The sequence below is a fragment of the Carassius gibelio genome, chromosome A25 (genome assembly GCF_023724105.1).
Source record: "Carassius gibelio isolate Cgi1373 ecotype wild population from Czech Republic chromosome A25, carGib1.2-hapl.c, whole genome shotgun sequence".
NCBI lineage: Eukaryota > Metazoa > Chordata > Actinopteri > Cypriniformes > Cyprinidae > Carassius > Carassius gibelio.
In genome coordinates this window covers 13,397,844-13,415,873 of record NC_068395.1, presented here as the reverse complement: position 1 = coordinate 13,415,873, position 18,030 = coordinate 13,397,844, and the positions used below count along the sequence as shown (strand labels likewise).

Below are 18,030 nucleotides of genomic sequence, written 5' to 3'. Positions count from 1 at the left end.
ACATTTGCCTACATTGCATGGAAAAGAGCAGCTAGGACACTCTACTAAATATCTCCTATTTTTGTTTCACAGAGGGAAAAAAGTTTGGAACGAAGAGGGAGAGACAATACTCTGTATTCCCGACAGATAAAACCTGAATTCCCTTCAGTCTGTCAGCAAACGTGATCAGACTTTTGTATAATCTGAGACGGCAGTATATACTGTAGCAATAATATTACAGCCAGAGGTCAAAGAATAAGAGAAGTCAAAATGGAGAAACCAGTGGTCAGGAATACAAATCCCAGACACACGATCATTTACCCTCGTCAGGATGACATTGATCTCCACGGCCAACAGCAGACCGTACAGCAGCGTCAGTAAGCCTGTGATCCCGAAGCGCAGCTGTCTCAGCCCGATGCCGTGCTCCGTGTACTTGACAAACTTGATTGTTTTAGAGACAAATGCCAGAACCCAGTAAATGAGCAAAGCTGTGAAAGAAACATAAACACAATGATATATAACACCACATCCTCTCCACACACTCGAACTGAAGGCATCAGTCTCTGCTGGTTGTGCACAGAAGGTGAACCTTTGAAATGGCCGAAGAGAAATATGGTTAGAGTATCTTTCAAAAAAGCCTGCCGTCCTCGAAAAATATTGCAGCCGAGGAATGCGATTACAGGACGACAAGCGACTTCAATCTCTAGTCTAGACAATGTTCAGATGATTTTAATTCAGTGCAACAAACAATTTTATTCTGGAAACGAGACTATAGTTGGAAAATAGCACTGCACCATTAAGGGACATTAAAATCTGTAGCACTGCGATACAATCGTTTTTTTAGAAATACGGGATCTGTGTGAATGTAGCTGGAGCAATTCAATTATTCTTTCACGAGGCAAACCTATTATTAAAATTTCTGGAATTGTCCTATTACAGGTGATGCTGCTTTCCATCGCTCTTTAAAAAGGGATTTGCATTATGAATTGCATATACATAGCACATCCAAATAACAGAAAACTCGGTCCTTAATAAGCGAAAAACACTATAAGGCTGACACGCACTTATGAGTAGTTTGGGGAAGTTGGAGGTCTCTATGTTGTGGTAGTAGACGATTGATGTGATGGCAGCCATGAAGGCCAAACATGATGGCATATACAGGTGCAGGTGGACCGACTGATTAAATCTGAGAAAGAGAAAGAGAGAGAAACAATATTAGACACGGATCGACATTTCCAGTTCCAAATAAGAACAAACAGATTCACACAGACAGAATGACAGACGGATAAATGGATGCATAAATCTCACCCGTCGGACACGATGCCCTCGGCTATTTCACAGACGATGATGAAGAGCAGGATGAAGGTGAGGATCCAGCGGAGGTTGTGTCCGGGGAAGTGCAGCCAAGTGCTGTGATGGATGTGCACCTTGGAGCTCTGACTCCCCCAACCTGCAGGACAGTGATCGAAAACCATTGAGTACAGAGCTTACACCAACATACAGTATTTCTCTCTGACAGCAAGTGAGGTACACTATTGAGGAACAGATAGTTTGTCCATATATCATTATCCCTAATAAAAAACATCACATATACACATTTGGCGGGAGCTTTCAGTTGTATTACTTACTGTATTGACAAAAGTAACATGTTTCAATGGTAAAAGTGTCTCGAAATCAATGTCCTTTACAGGTTGTTGCAATAACCCTGGGACACATTTTGACCTTGATATCCCAAAAAAGAAAAAAAAAATGGATATAAGTAGTGATAACTGTAGGCTGGAGCAATAGGCGTTCCGAGAGATTTGGGCATTATGAAAGGTAGGCGTGTGGATAAATGTCTTTCTAATTGGTTAGGGTTAGGGTTAGTTTCTGTTGCAGCATTCACCTTTTGTCATGTCCATTACTCTGACCTGTGGACCCCTGTCTCGATATTGGGGATATGAGGATACTAATTCAAAACAAACAACATGCATTGCATATTAAAACCAATTTAGGCATTTTTTGTGTGGAATATAATGGATAAAATGTCCATTTGACATGGAAATTGGGAATAAGATGGATATTGTTTAATATTTTTTTTGTAAAAACTGTGATATATTTTTTGTCAAGATATTTGTAACCCTGGACCACAAAACCAGTCTTTAGTGTCAATTTTTCTAAATTGAGATGTATACATCATCTGAAAGTTGAATAAATAAGCTTTCTATTGATGTATGGTTTATTAGGATTGGACAATATTTGGCCGAGATACAATTATTTGAAAACCTGAAATCTGAGGGTGCACAAAAATCTAAATATTGAGAAAATTGCCTTTAAAGTTCTTAGCAATGCATATTACTAATAAAAAAAAATAAGCTTTGATATCTTTACAGAAGAAAAATTTACTAAATATCTTAATTGAACATGATCTTTACTCAATATCATAATGATTTGTAGCATACTCATATAATGTTTTATTTTTGGCTATTGCTACAAATATACGTTTGTGCTCGATTTGTGCCCGTTTGTGCCATTAAAACAAACACTGTATCTATTTTAGGTGTCATTCGTTTGTGCACGATTTTTGCTGGTTTGTGACGTTCAAATTTACATTGTAAATTTGAAAACCTGTCCACACTGGATTTTCAAAAGAATGTGAAATATTTAAAGTTCGCAGCACAGAATCTTTAAAATATCTCAGAGAGCGACATTTTCACGCTTCAGAACATAACGATGAACGAAACAAACTGTGATTGGTTGTTTGATATTTCGGTCAAACAGCCTCATGGGCGGGCCTTAGCCAAAGAAAACTGCCTTGGATTCCAGTCTGAAGGTCTGGCTACGCGAAACTAATCTATCAATGTCTTTCCACCCTCTGTCTATATATCTTATTTAAACTTACAGTCTACAGTAAAGCCAAAGATTCTTCAGTTACTCCAGCACCTAGTATTGTGACACAAGCGTGCACTAGTTCTCACCTGTCTCTGACACTCACCGATGAAGAGGATAGGAAAAGTGATGAAGAGCAGGAACACGTGCGGCACCACCGTGAGGGCGTCCAGGAAGCAGCCGTTGTTGAGGACACCGGCGTCCACGTTGTACGCGGCCGAGTTGTTGTCATTGCCACAGAATGCCAAGGACATGGTGGTATCGGGTCTCTGAGGTGATCCGGCAGAAGAAAGACCAAAACAGGAAGAAACAGAGGACAAGAAAGGGGTAAAAATCTAACGGAGATCCTCTCAGAGCATAATCTGTCCACAGAGGAGCACAGGTAGAACACAATAGCAGATCTGCTTCTGCATGGGATGAGCACATCCGAACATCATCGTTCCGACAGGGGGACGCCTGCTCTGGATTCCACCGGCAAAGCTACAGCTCATGGGCATGCTTTTAAAAACCATCGCAGCTTAATGCTGAGAGTTGACCTTGTGGGAGGATAGCTGTATGGCGGAGTGTGTGCATGAGAGTTTGATGAGGGGAGAGAGAAGGAGGGAGAGAGAGACAGTGTGATGGAAGACAGAGAGTGAGAAGAGGGAGGGAGCGGGGGGATAGCAGGAGAGGAGAGAATTGCGTTGCGGGGGGTATTGAAAAAGCAGCACGGTGTGGTACACGCCTGGCATGAGACATCAGACATAATCATGAGCGGTAAACTGACTCACAGTAAACAAAGACTGATCTGGTTGGACTGTCAGGAAATTCAGAAGCCAACGCAAACTTACAGTTTGAGAAGGCTGAAGGACGAAAGGTTTTGTGACGAGGTCACACGGAAATAGTAGTTTACTATGGGTTGCTCACTGGCTGATGCTGATTTCTAGAAAACATCGCTGAAAAAGTGTCAATATATAACACAATGTATGGACAATAAATGAGATCCATATAACACAATATTTACTCAGAATAAAAATTTGGAGCATAAATGTTATTATCTGTTATCTGTCAGTTGATCTAGACTTATTCTGCTGATGCTGATAATCATGAAACAAAACAAAACAAAAACAGCAATAAATAAAAACAAACCAACATGAAAAAAAAAAAAAACATAACACTAGGGGTGCATGATATATCGGCCGATGATTAATGCGCATCTGGTCAGTAAAACCGGTTAAGCCGAGTTCAGACTGCAGGATTTTAACAGTAGTCAGGTCACTGTTCTTTTCACACTGCATGACTATCTTGGCCAGATTTCAGTCGCTGCAGTGTTCACACCATGTTTTTACACAGTCTATGGTTCACACTGCGCGATGGATCTGCGACAGAAGGTTTCACGCTGCATTACTTTAGACAACTCTGTCTGGCACGCAAACTATGTTTCACAACCAAACACACACGAGATGTGACAAGAAAACAACGCGATATCATGTGTGCAAGACTGGAGTTCTCTAGTGAAACTGGGATTATTATTAAAAATGGTAGCCCACAAGACGCTTTCAATACGAATTTCCTGTGCGCTGATTTGCAGCGAAGACAGGAAAAAGAAAAGATGGCATGCTTGCTGATGTTGTGGTCTATAACTCCTCCCGAACTCTCCGCTGCTCTGTATCTTGCTCTCTCATTGGCTATCGGTCAACCTCAATGTAGTTTTCAGTCAGAACACTTTCAGACAGTAGGATTTTGAATCTCTCAGATCGCGTATTTGCTCATTCACACTGCACGATATAAAACAAATGAAAAGAAAAGAAAAAAGAAAACAAACAAAAGAATTTTAAAAAAAGAACAAATCAAAACAAAACAAATTAAAGACAGACTCGTGAAAAAAGAAAAGAAAAAGACAAAACAGGAACAGATTTTTTTGTGTTTTGAGTTCAATTTACACTGGATCAGACTATCAAAACCATCACTAGTGCAATAGACGCACATGGGCTGTTTTAAGTGGAGACTAATTAAAAAAGGCTATGTCAGAATTTCTGTGTCAACACAAGTGTGCAGTTTGAAAAAATACTCTGATAACCATTTTTACTTAAAGGTGTTAAGGAAGCTACTGACAGGTGTGGTGTGCTATTAATTTGCTATTTCAGAAAGACTAAGTGTGAATTCACTCTCCTGCCTCCCAAAAGAAACATGCTCACAAAAACACATCAAAGTCCATTAAGAGAATGAATAAGAAAAGCATCTGCAACTAGATTGAATGCTCTAGGAGCAGCAGATGCAGCAGAGCAACACTGGCATTTTATCATACTGTAATTCAATTCCCCTCAAAAAGCATTTCTCGATGATTAAATCAGTAGCATGACCCTTTAATCTTCACTACACGGCATGTCAAATCAAAAGAGGACCTAGAGGTATATTATTTCAGTCAATATGTAATGAATTCTACATGTATTGTAGTTCCTGACAAGTGTCCTTTAATAATCACCTAGATTGAAGATTAATTAAGGTTATAGAGATACTCCCTTTAACTGTTTAACAATGTACATTATGTTACTAGATATTAAAAAAGACAGTTAATACACGGAGAGAGAAATAAATAAATAAATAAAAAAATTGCATACAATTATTCAATTAAATTCAATTAAATTCAATTATTCTTTCAATTAAAAACATCATTCAATTAAAATAATTATAATAATTATAATAATAACAATAACAATAATAATAATAATAATAATAATAATAATAATAATAATAGAGTCTAAATAATACTGTAACCTGAATATAAAAGATTGAGGCCAAACACATTAACAGACATTGGTACAGATGAGACATCCTTGTGCATTTGCAAAAAAAATAAAATAATAATAATATTTTTGTAGAGCTCCCCCCCACACACACACACACACAATAGGCTAGCACAACAAAAAATAAATTGTTTTTGTGAGAAGCTGGCAGTAGTACATCGATTTCTTTTATCTTTCTGGCTTCGCCCCATTGAAACGGAGGATTCGCTCCACAACAACCGCGCATGCGCAGCAGCTCTGTTCCCTGGCAGCTGCTGAGTTGTATCGTATCTCGTCACAACCCTTCTTTTGATGTAGCTGCTAGTGTTATATGTGGGGAAAAGGTGCATATTATTTTCACACTTGCACACTTGAAAATAGAGTCGAAAAGCAAAAATGCATAAATATACAGAATGAAATAGATACATCACTTCATGTTTTGAAGGCTATCACGTAAAACTCTACTCTCATAAAAATGTCTAATGAAAGCAACTTTACTATTAATCAAAAATAAGTTAGCATACCGGTCTGTAGCGCGTGATAATCATCCTGAAATTCCAGTTGTTCCCAAAACTGTTATTTCATAAAATGTTTTCAATCCAGTCCAGAGACCTCGCCGTTCAAAATAAGCGCCTAACACACACGGGAATATGTTACTGATAAAACATAACTGACTTCTGTGCTTTTGCCATCGGGTCCGAGTTTATCCTCAAAGGAGCTAACCAAGGTGCTGAAAAGAGGCGCTACAGAATCCGACAGTTTCAAATTCCCAAACATCAATCTGAAAGTTGGTCAAGGAATCCAGTTCATCCAGTTGTCACGTACACGCGCGCGACATGAGCGAGCGATCAATCACTGATGCAACAGGACAACGCGACTACGGCCAATCAATCACACAATAGAAGAATACCATAACCGATATGACCGCAATTCATTTTAGCGTCCAACTGCGTTTAATGATAAACCGAGAGCGTGAGATTATAATGCAGTTTCCAATAAACGTAATCACTTTGGTTGAAATACATATGTCGAGGTTGGGATTAAAAGGACCTAAAATACTGCCTTCCTACACGAAAACGACCCACTAATCATTCGCTAAGCGTATATGTGGGACAAATTCAAGACAGGTGCTGAAGATATTGCCAGTGGAAACTAGCCAATCAGACCGTCGGCAGAGGATATCGTCATCACAGCACAACATACCGCCTCCTTAGGGCTCAAAACAAAGAGCTCAGTGGATATATCAGGAATCAAACAAACATAAAGCAAAACAGCATATTGTTAATGCATGTGCGTTGCTTTGCAAACAACAAAATTGTGGCCTAAAAAAATCAGGTTTTTGTATCGCAGATGCTTGATTTATAGTCATTTGAATAATTGCATTTGCTTTATAAGTGATGCACACCAGTTAACCTGCAATTGCTACTAAGAAATGTCTCTTCTATGGAAAAAGGAGGAAGACAAAGAGATTGCACATTTAATAAGGGAAAGGAAATTAACACCAAAGACTTAAATTAGCAGGTTGTAATATATGAAATCTATAAATAAACATGAAAGACAATTATGTCACTGCATTGGTTCACAGAATGTGCAAAAAGACATGGTAAAAAAAAATGCTTAAAAGGCACAATTAGCTACTCTGCTGCACTGGATAAAAGCGTCTACTAAATGACTAAATGTAAATGCTGCTCCCAGGAGGCCATTACTGGTAGTGCAAGAACATGTACGCACAAATATTGCTTCCGTAAGCATCTTCATACACCCGTCCAAACGTTTTCAATGTTTTTGTCTCACAGATTCAATGTTGCTCCTAGAGAACCAATATCCATATATTTTTATAATTCCACACACAATACATACAGACATTTATAGCAACATGCAGTAGCAAAAGGGCAGGTGAAAGCAGCAGCAACTCACAAGTCATGATGTGTACAATTCCTATGGAGCAAAAGTGCATTTACCGAAGGCATTATGGTCACTCTATCTACAATCTCAATAAGGAGCTCAGCAACTTTTAATGTTATAGAGTTGTAATGACTTTAAACAAGCTGAACAAGGATAAGAGAAATAGTTTTAATAGGAGAATTAAATTCCTTAAAGCTGCAGTAGGTAACTTTTGTAAATATTTATTTTTTACATATTTGTTAAACCTGTCATTATGTCCTGACAGTAGAATATGAGACAGATAATCTGTGAAAAAAATCAAGCTCCCCTGGCTCCTCCCAGTGGTCCTATTGCCATTTGCAGAAACTCCATCGCTCCCGGTAAGAAATCAACCAATCAGAGCTGCTGTCCATAACTTTGTTTGTGTTCAAAATGTAGAAAAATGTATATAATAAGCGAGTACACCATGAATCCATTTTCCAAACCCTGTTTTTAGCTTGTCCTGAATCACTAGGGTGCACCTATAATAAGTGTTTATATTCGGACTATTTTAGATTGCTTCGGGCATACCGCGGCGGAGTAACCTAGTACCTTTGTGATTCTTCATAGACATAAACAGAGAGAAGTAGTTCCGGCTACGATGTTCTTCCGCAAGACGCAAGCAGTTCTGTTCATTAACCGCTAGAGCGTCAAAAGTTCCCTACCGCAGCTTTAAGTAAGGGGTAATGTAAATCTGTCCAGTTGCTATTGCACAATAACCCCTGACAGAGTGATCAGGACCCCGACATGAAGTGGATACAATACTGTCACACCGCTTATTATACATTTTATAAACCATTATAGTGTACAAAACAGTCGTCGCAAAATGCGTTTGTATGAACACAACATAAAGGAATGTAGAGACTAACCAATCAGAATCTAGTATTCCACAGATCCGTGTAATAAGCTTAGTGAAAATAATATTTAGAGCGGTAAACTGAATACTGTCGCAAAATCGCTTTGTTGTAAACTATATATAGCTAACTCCAGAATACCTATTTAATGGCAAACACATTGAACATATGTCGATTGCATGTCAGTTCAGTAAGCAATGTTCAGGCATGAAAACGGGTCAGGGGTTAAAAAGGTGAGAAGGACATTACCCCTCTAGTGGTGTCCGGGGGCATGCTCCCCTGTAAGAAAAATTTAAATATTCCATATTTTAAAGCATCAATCTGATGCATCTTGAGATGCTTCTTTTGCCAACCTGGGGAGAGCTGGAGAAACTTAACTTTAGCCATGAGTCAGAAATTATTACTAATTATTATTACGATTACAGTAGTTTACTGTTCATCAGTCAAACGGCAGGAGTGGAAGGGGGATTGAGCGGGAATCTTTATTGGTGTTGATTTTCAGTCTCTTTTTAATGATAGGCTTTACGCATCTGTCAATCGTCCCCACTTGCTATTTGGAGGAAGAACCTAGCACTATGATTGATCGAACTCTTCTTTTGCTGTTGCATGATTTGAGGACTGCACGTGCACAGAGGCGTCACCAGGTTTTTGCATAGTTTAGAGTGAATCGTACCAGTGTACTTTGAAGTCAAAATGCATGTCCGCATTTATTCTCGAACTGCCGCCCAGCCTCAATGGTTTAGTAGACCTCGACCATCCGCGTGGACAACCGGATAGCTCTCCGGTCCTGGCATCAGAGTGGCGTGGCCTCTCACAAGCACTTCTCCGGCGTGGTCGATGGAGAGGCGGGTGACGCAACTTCTCAGCGTCTTGTCATGCCTGAGGAGGAGCCCATGCAGATCAGGAGAGCCCGGCGGAAATTTATCTAAATTTTTGGGTCCTGTGTTTTCCCCTGTTATGTCTTGTTCTGTGTTACAGGAGGAGCCGGTGAGCCTGGCAGATGTACCAGAGGCTTATCATGACTTGAGAGTGGTTTTCAGTAAGTCCCGAGCTTCATCTCTTCCTCCGCACCACCCATACGACTGTGTGATTGATCTGTTGCCTGGCACTTCTCCACCTAGGGGGCACCTTTACTCTCTTTCTGGGCCTGCAAGGGAGGCCATGGAGAAGTACATAAATGATTCTCAGGCAGCTGCCATCATCAGGCCCTCATCCTCTCCGGCTGGGGCAGGGTTCTTCTTCGTGGGGAAGAAGGATGGATTGCTCCGTCCCTGTATAGATTATCGGGGTTTGAATGACATCATGGTCAAGAGTCGTTATCCTTTGCCGTTGATGTCATCGGCCTTCAAGCTCTGGCAGGGGGCGACCATCTTTACGAAGTTGGACCTTCGCAATGCTTATCACCTATTTCGGATTAGGGAGGGGGATGAATGGAAGACCGCCTTTAACACCCCCACGGGGCATTTTAAATATTTTGGACTATATTTCTAACTCCCCGGCAGTCTTCCAGGCACTCGTCAATGACGTGCTTAGAGACATGGTCGACCAGTTGGTATTTGTTTATCTTGATGACATCCTGATCTTCTACCAGAACGAGCGCGACCATGTCCAACATGTCAGACAAGTGCTCCAGCGGCTGCTTAAGAATCATGTATTTGCCAAGGTGGAGAAGTGCACGAGTTTCACGCACGGCCGGTTCCGTTCCTGGGATATATTCTTTCACCCAAAGGAATTCAAATTGATCCTGCCAAGGTAAAAGCAGTTGCTGATTTGCCCAACCCAGATAGTCGTAGAGTGGTCCATCGATTTCTGGGGTTTGCCAATTTTTACAGGCAGTTCATTCAGAATTTTGGCCAGGTTGCCTCCCCTCTGACGGATCTCACCTCCACTTGAAGATGTTTCTATTAGGGCTTTTAAATTAATCAGAATTTTCAGTGGATTAATCATGATTAATCACTATTTGCAACTACACCTGAATCCTAACCATTTTTTTTTCTGAAATGCATACCAAAAGATAAATAACAGGACACAGATACATAATTTTCATGTATTGTTTCATCATGTGGTTCTTTTTTTCTGAATTTCAAAAGTTTAACATTTACTTAGATCAAATTTACCTGAGCACTATATCAATCAAACCATGCCATTTAACTACAGATAGTGTAAGAGTTTTAGGTGAACCAGTGGTTAAATATAGCCACATATCTATGAAATTATGCATAGAGAAATTTGAAAGAATGAACTCAGAAACACAAACACGTGCCACAATCACATAAGCAGCACTCTGGGCACTCTTGTTTTTGGGAAGTGTTCATTTGCTCTGCCACAATACTTTAGGATCGATATTTTCACGTTCTGAAGGCTTCAAGTGCCAGTAAAACCAAGTAAAAATGCATATGCTTTTCCAAACAGCTGTAATTTTCGCTGCATTGCATGTAGGCGTTCTGCGCATGCGCAGTGTGAAACACAGGACGCTATAACACAGTGATCCTCAAATCTGGCTCGCGAGATCCACTTTCCTCCGAAGTTTAGCTCTAACCCTAATCAAACACGCATGAGTTTGCTAATCAGTGTCTTTAGGATCATTAGTAAATCACAGGCAGGTGTGTTTAATTGGAGTCTGAGCTAAACTCTGCAAGAAACTGGATCTCGCGAGCCAGATTTGAGGATCACTGCTATAACAGGAAGAAGCTCCAGCGTATCAACTACCAAAGTCTTCTCTGTTTATCGAGCTTGGCATGAATGTATTTGAGAGTAACTGGGGTAAAACCTTAAAGGAACACTCCACTGTTTTTTTAAATAGGGCTTATTCACATTATTTCCTACATTTAGATAGGTGGGCAAATGCATTTTTGTGTCAGTGCATGCATTGTTTTAGTTTGACTGGGTCGGCGTTAGCTTAGCTTAGCACAATGAATGGAATCCTTTGTTGCCAGCTAGCATGGCCTGAGTAAAAGTGATCAAAAAAATAAAAAAAACCCACCTAATTACTTCTTGTGGCCTGCGTATTCACAACGAGTACAAATAGCGATCCAGATTAACACTAGGCGATTTCCTAGGCAGATATTGACTTGGGACTATATTATGGGGAAGCACAGGCGAAGCACTGCTACTTCGGCGCAGAGAATCACGCAACACATGAAAACATCAACTCTATGTGAATGCATTTGCCCACCTATCTAAATGTAGGAAATAATGTGAATAAGCCCTATTTCAAAAAACGGTGGAGTGTTCCTTTAAGCTTCTTCGGTGTTTTTGTCGCGGCGCTGTTTTTTACTATCTTGAGAATTCAGAGATCCACGAGACTTTCCTGACCTGCATAATTTGTCACACTGCGCATGCGTGAAATGCGTAAAAAAAAATGACGTAATTAACGACAAACAACTAATTAACGTCGTTAATTTTTGACAGCCCTAGTTTCTATTAGTCGCCGCAGGCTCAGGCTGCATTCTCTAATTTAAAGAGTTGCTTTGTTTCGGCTAACATTCTTGTTACTCCAGATCCGTCTCTTCAGTCCGTTGTGGAGGTGGATGCGTCATAGTTGGGACCAAGGGCAATTTTGCCACAAAATCAGGTCACTTTCGGATGACAGAGTACATCACTGTGCATTTTTTCTCATCGTTTAACCCCCTCGAAAGGGAATTACAACATCGGGAATAGAGAGTTAACTGGCTGTTAAGTTGGCGCTGGAGGAGTGGCGTCACTGGTTAGAGGGCGTGGAGGTCACTGGGCACTATTCTTCGGTCGGTTCAATTTTAACATCTTCTACCACCTGGGGTCCAAGAATGGTAAGCCTGATGCACTTGTGCGAATCTTTGAGGCTGAACCAAGATCCATCCTTCCGGTAACCATTCTGCCCCCCGATCGGGTGGTAGCGATGGTCACCTGGGGGGTGGAATCCACAGTCCGCTCAGCTCTGCGAAAAGTCACAGTGCCCGCGGGTTGCCCTGAGAGCCTGTTGTTCCGGCTCGTGACATTCTGGATCGCGCTTTCACTGACCAATTCCATCGGCGTCAGGATGAGTCCTCCGGGGACGCCAGGAGGCGTCCCTGAGGGGGAGGGGAGGGGCTGCTGTCACGGTTCATTGGCTTATCTCGATTGTCTGTGTCCTGTCATTTTCTGCAGCTTGTGATCTGGGCAATCAGCGCTGTCTGTGCAGATCACAAGCTGATTGCCCTCACCTGCCATTCTCTCTCACTGTTCCCATTCTCCCTTATATTCCCTGCTGTGTCTGTCCCTGGTTGTCAGTAGATTTCGTGTTGTCATTGTGATTGTGCTTACTTGTGCTGTGTGTCCGTTTCCTCACCTTTTGACTGCGGTGCTCAGGATGCATAGACGGGGAGTTTTTGCGGATGGCCGTTTGCCCGAGATCCTCAGTCTCGTTTCCACTTCCCGTTGGGCATTGCACCAGAGGTGGTCTCTAAAGCCTGTGTCCGCAGGTGTCTGTACGGACGAATCTGGAGTGTTTTTTTTTACATTGGATTATTTCGGGATTTTTTATTATTGTACCCAATAAACTGTTGCACGTATCCTCTGCATTTGAGTTCTCCTTCTTCACGGCCCTGACAGGAAGCTCCTACATGTATATTTGGCCTGTATAGTGTCAACATGCAGCTTGTTGATCGGACCATATAGAGTAGTGTGAAAGCATAAATCCTGAGCTTTGGCTTGACATCGCATGAGATTTACTCATACAGTGATGGGAGTCAAGGCTCATTCTACGAGAAGTATGGGGGCCTCTAAGACTTTCCTGGCAGGTGTGTCTATGCAGGGCATCTGCAACTCTATAGGATGGTCCATGCCACTAGCGTTTTTACGTTTTTATGGCTTTGATATGCAAGCCACTCCGAGCTCTTTCTGAAGGGAACGAGACACTGCATCTCTGACAGCACTTGCTTCATTCCTAGAAGCTGATGCCGGCTCCACCACATGTGCATTTAAGCTTCCTGGTCAATGATATCACCCACCCGTGATGTCTCGCACTTCCTTTGGACTGATTACACATGTGATTCAGAGCGTGGTCACACTGGGGGTGTTCCCATAGCATTTTTGGATGCAGCATCGTGTTCCCTGCATTGAACCATGGTTACAAGCATAACCTGGGACGTTCTGCACTGAAGGCTGCTGATGAACAGAATTAAATCACTTTGGCCATTAAGCATGAATCACTGAAAACACTGACAAAGTGGAACAGATGGTAGAAAGGTAAAAATGTTGGAAAATGTCTCAAGATGTTGCTAATACTTTACACTTTATCAAAGATTTTATAGGCTTTCCATTTTGGAACATTTTAAATATGGCCACTGGATATATGTCAACATAATAAACTGAACATCTGAACATGTGCATTATCAAGAACATTAGCTATGTTTAAGCTGATGACTAATCTGAAATCTGTCATAATCAGATATGAGAAACACAACCACAATGTGGCTTCATGCACCAGTGATGCGATTAATGAAAAGGCTGAAACAGAAGAAAAGAGGAGTAGGCAGTGATTGATCTCAACCAGGAATTGTGGAAAAACAACCAGGAAATTGGAAAAATTGAAGGAATGATTGCACAGAAAAACAATGAGCTGAAGAGTCATATCAGAAAGTCTTCTAAAAAAAACAATGGTCTGTGGATCATGGCTATCCTGATACCATTTGTTGGACCATTAAATCAAATCCATTCATGATGCCAAAACTGGCCCAGCTGTGGATGCGAAACCCAGGCTATATCCAGTGAGTTGTCTCGTCTCTCCAATGAGAAGTCAAACCTGAGAAACAAGGAGTGGAACATTCAAGTCAGGTTGACTGATAAGCAGCTAAAGTTAGCATGAAGTGGGCATGAAAATAGAAAAGGGTGAGATGCTTCCACTTGAAAGATCTCCAGTTGTGCATGATGAATTCCCAGGATCACACACCTATCATAATTAATGTCTGCTTTATATTGTTTCTAAAGGTTCAATACATGAACCTGTCCATATGAATGATGTCCAAACCTGCCTTACACGAATCCAATAAATTCTGATTCAGCTTAAGAATCAGTTAGTGTAATGACTCTCAAATATGAGACTTTTGCTGATGAACACTCCATTGAGGAGTGTGAACTGAAGAGGCTGGGGAAAATGTCTGTCATGATGGGGGAAGAAAGGAGTGGAAATGGAAAGAGGAAAAATAGAAAAAAAGAGTAAAGGAAAGGAAAAGAGAAGAAAGGGATCTTTGAAGACTTTGTCCTCCGATAGTTTTTTGAAAGTGTATGTTTATAATACTTCTTCACAGATTTTTTTTTTTCTATTTTACTGTGCGTTTACACACTACTTAAATTATTTATCATGTGACAATTATAATATAAATTATTGTTGTAATAATGAATGTTACTGATTCTAGATATTTTATTTACAGTTTATGCACTTTCAGTTTTTTTAAAATATATTTCTGCTCCCTTTATTTTTTTTAAACTATAGTAAAAAACTAATCAATCTGTATATTTTTGAAAGCTTTTTTACATAACATGTTTCGAAAGGATACATTTCTGATTCCAGATATTTTTTGTATTTATTAATGTTTGTTCTTTTAGTTTTTCAAAGTATAACTCTGCTCCCCCTATTTTCTAAAAACTATAGAAAAACCTATTCAATCTATTTATTTTCTAAATTATGCTTGAATTATACAATAACAATGAAAAACAAACAAAATAATAATAATAATAATAATAAGGGAAAAATAATAATTGAATGATTACAAAACTTTTATTTTCAATACTATTAATTCAGTCCTGGGTACCAGCCAGTGTGGAGAAGGTAGTAGGCCTGAGCAGGACCCGGCAAGGCTGGATGGAGGAGACAGCAAACAGTGTGGAGGAGGTGACAGTCAGAGTGGAGAAGGCGGAAAGCTGGATGGAGGAAGCAGAAGCCAGGGTGGAGGAGGTGGTAGCCAGGGTGGAGAAGACGGAGAAAGCAGAGGAGGTGGTATAGCCAGGGTGGAGAAGACTGAGAAAGCAGAGGAGGTGGTTGCCAGGGTGGAGAAGACGGCAGGCTGGATGGTGGAGGCAGCAGCCAGGGTGGAGAAGGTGGCAGGCTGGATTGATGGAGGAGGTGGCAGGCTGGATGGAGGAGGCAGCAGCCAGGGTGGAGAAGGTGGCAGGCTGGATGGATGGAGGAGGCAGCAGCCAGAGTGGAGAAGGCAGCAGCCAGGGTGGAGGAAGGCAGCACCCAGGGTGTAGGAAGTTGCAACCAGGGTGGAGAAGGCGGCAGGCTGGATTGATGGAGGAGGTGGCAGGCTGGATGGATGGAGGAGGTGGCAGGCTGGATTGATGGAGGAGGTGGCAGGCTGGATGGAGGAGGCAGCAGCCAGGGTGGAGAAGGTGGCAGGCTGGATGGATGGAGGAGGTGGCAACCAGGGTGGAGGAAGGCAGCAGCCAGGGTGTAGGAAGTTGCAACCAGGGTGGAGAAGGCAGCAGGCTGGATGGAGGATGCAGCAGCCAGGGTGGAGGAAGCTGCAGCCAGGGTGGAGAAGGTGGCAGGCTGGGAGAAGGATCCAGCAGGCTGGATGGAGGAGGCAGCAGCCAGAGTGGAGAAGGCAGCAGGCTGTATGGAGGTGGCAGCCAGGGTGGAGAATATGGCAGGTTGAGAGTCAGAGGCGGTAGCCGTCACGGTAGAGGAAACAGGCAGGGAGGGGTTGGTAGCAAGTTGGGAGAAGGAGACAGAGTGGAAGGAGACAGAGAAGCTTGGGTCATCAGAGAGACTTGACACAGTAATGTTATGGTCTTCCCCAAAGCCTTCATCTTGAACCTCGCCTTCATTCACACACTCCAGCATGTCCTCTTTCTTTTTTTTTAGTCAGGGTCCACCGTCAGAGGCTCTCCAGTCTGACTCAGGAAGTAGTTTATACTGAACAGCTCCACAATGAAAAAAAAAATCCTTTTGTACACACATAAACTACTAATCATTCATAGATGAAACTTTAATCAGACTTTTATATTCGCAAATGTTATATTTGTAATGGGAATAAAAGTGATGAGGTGATGCCATTCACAATACTATTTTACAATACAATATTTTGAACTTTTTTAACAAAACCAGAATGGTCTGACTTCAGCTTTGGGAAATTGTAAAACATACGGGTGTATTCAGCAGGTGGCCTGAAGGTTGGCACAAAAGCCCTGCCAAACAATTTCAGGCTGTTGGTGTTGACACAGTGGGCCATATCTCCAGCGTAGGTAAGAACTGATGCTGGCTTGCTGGTTACTGCCACAGTCCCCGATCCTGATTCCACCCTTTCAGACCTTCCAGGAGGTAGAGTTGGAAATTCTGTGTATTGGCATAGTTTCCTAAAAGAAGAAGAAAAATACAGTGTATACAAATAAAAAAGGACATGCCTTTAAATCTGAATAATGCCGCAGTAGCCTGAAGTCCCCTGAATAACCACTTAAAGATGCAGGCGGAAAGACAACCCATGAAGGTGGGGTAGAGGGAATGGGCATCAGTGGTGCAGCTCACAGCGAGCCTCCTCATGAAGTGCCAGATATACAGCAGCACTGGAGCTGGAAAGGCTGCCTGGTGGTACTGCTCCATGACACCAGTCACCATCCTGTCCTTTCCAGGCCCCCCGTGCACTGATAGGACACTAGTCAGTGTTTGGCCGAACTCATTGCCAATGGAGGTCATCCAGTGTGCTGTACTCCAACCATGGACAGCCAGCATCTTTCTGATCTAGAATTTACAACTGTAACGCTGCATTCATGATGGAATGTTATTATTGACGTCAACGTCAATGTCTATCTGACAGTATTTAAGAACGTATAAGCCTAGTACAGAGTCAGATTACCTGTTTAGTGGAATCCATCTTTAAGATGGTATCAAATACAGATGTGATGTTGGCCTTGATATGGTCCATCTGGCAGAGGATGTCCCTGCCATAGACGGACAGCAGCCAAGGACTGGTGGGGAAGCAGATGGGCTCTGGGGGCTCCTGGCAGACCACCAGATTGATGCTAGGGCGATTCACAAAGTCAGCACACTCCCCAAGAAAATGTGCCAACCGATTCAGCCATTCCTCCCTATTATTTTCTTTCAGCTGCCTCACCAGTCATGCTGGTGTCCAGTCCTGAAGCAGCCTAATGTCACAGGCAAGTCTGAAATGCAGATTGTTGCTGTGATTACTTAATCTTCAATATTTGTTGAAATGTGTTGTTTTACAAAGAAACAAGTAATGGTTGTTCTACAAAAGTTACAAATGTTAATGTTGCTAATGCACTGAAATTAGATAAATCACTGAGTATCGATTAAATATAATCTAAGACTGCAGCCAGTACTCCTGTCTTGCAGCATCTCTTTTTTTAATTGTGTATATGTGTTGTACATTTAACTTACCTCACTCAGGCTTCCCAGACTTGAGGCGGGTAACAACTTGGGGGCTCGTCCGGGACCAAGTGCCACCTGGTGGGTGGGTGCTGATCAGTGGTTAAACCTATTTCATCCCATACCAGCATGCTGAATGGCAGACACCAGCAGTCCAGTTATGGCTGCTATTCATGATGAGAGATCGAGATTTGTCAATTCTTATAACTGCACTTTACTATAAAGTAGCCCTGTGTTGCACTGAAGAGGAAGGAGAGGTGGTCCCAGGGGTGGAGGCAATGGAAGTGGAACTAAA

At 41.8% G+C, this 18,030-nt stretch overlaps 1 protein-coding gene across 1 annotated transcript in view; it reads right to left on the bottom strand.

Moving 5' to 3' along the window:
• Positions 1-6,723, bottom strand: part of LOC127947493 (ATP-binding cassette sub-family C member 8-like) — a 59,921-nt gene extending 53,198 nt beyond the window's left edge. Inside the window, exons 1-5 of the mRNA XM_052544654.1 lie at positions 6,137-6,723; positions 2,954-3,116; positions 1,288-1,429; positions 1,044-1,165; positions 301-467 (exon numbers count right to left, since the gene is read on the bottom strand). Of these exons, the coding sequence (XP_052400614.1) occupies positions 301-467; positions 1,044-1,165; positions 1,288-1,429; positions 2,954-3,116; positions 6,137-6,160 (618 nt within the window). The 5' untranslated portion in view covers positions 6,161-6,723. The remainder of the gene's footprint in view (positions 1-300; positions 468-1,043; positions 1,166-1,287; positions 1,430-2,953; positions 3,117-6,136) is intronic.
• Between the last annotated feature and the right edge of the window lie 11,307 nt (positions 6,724-18,030).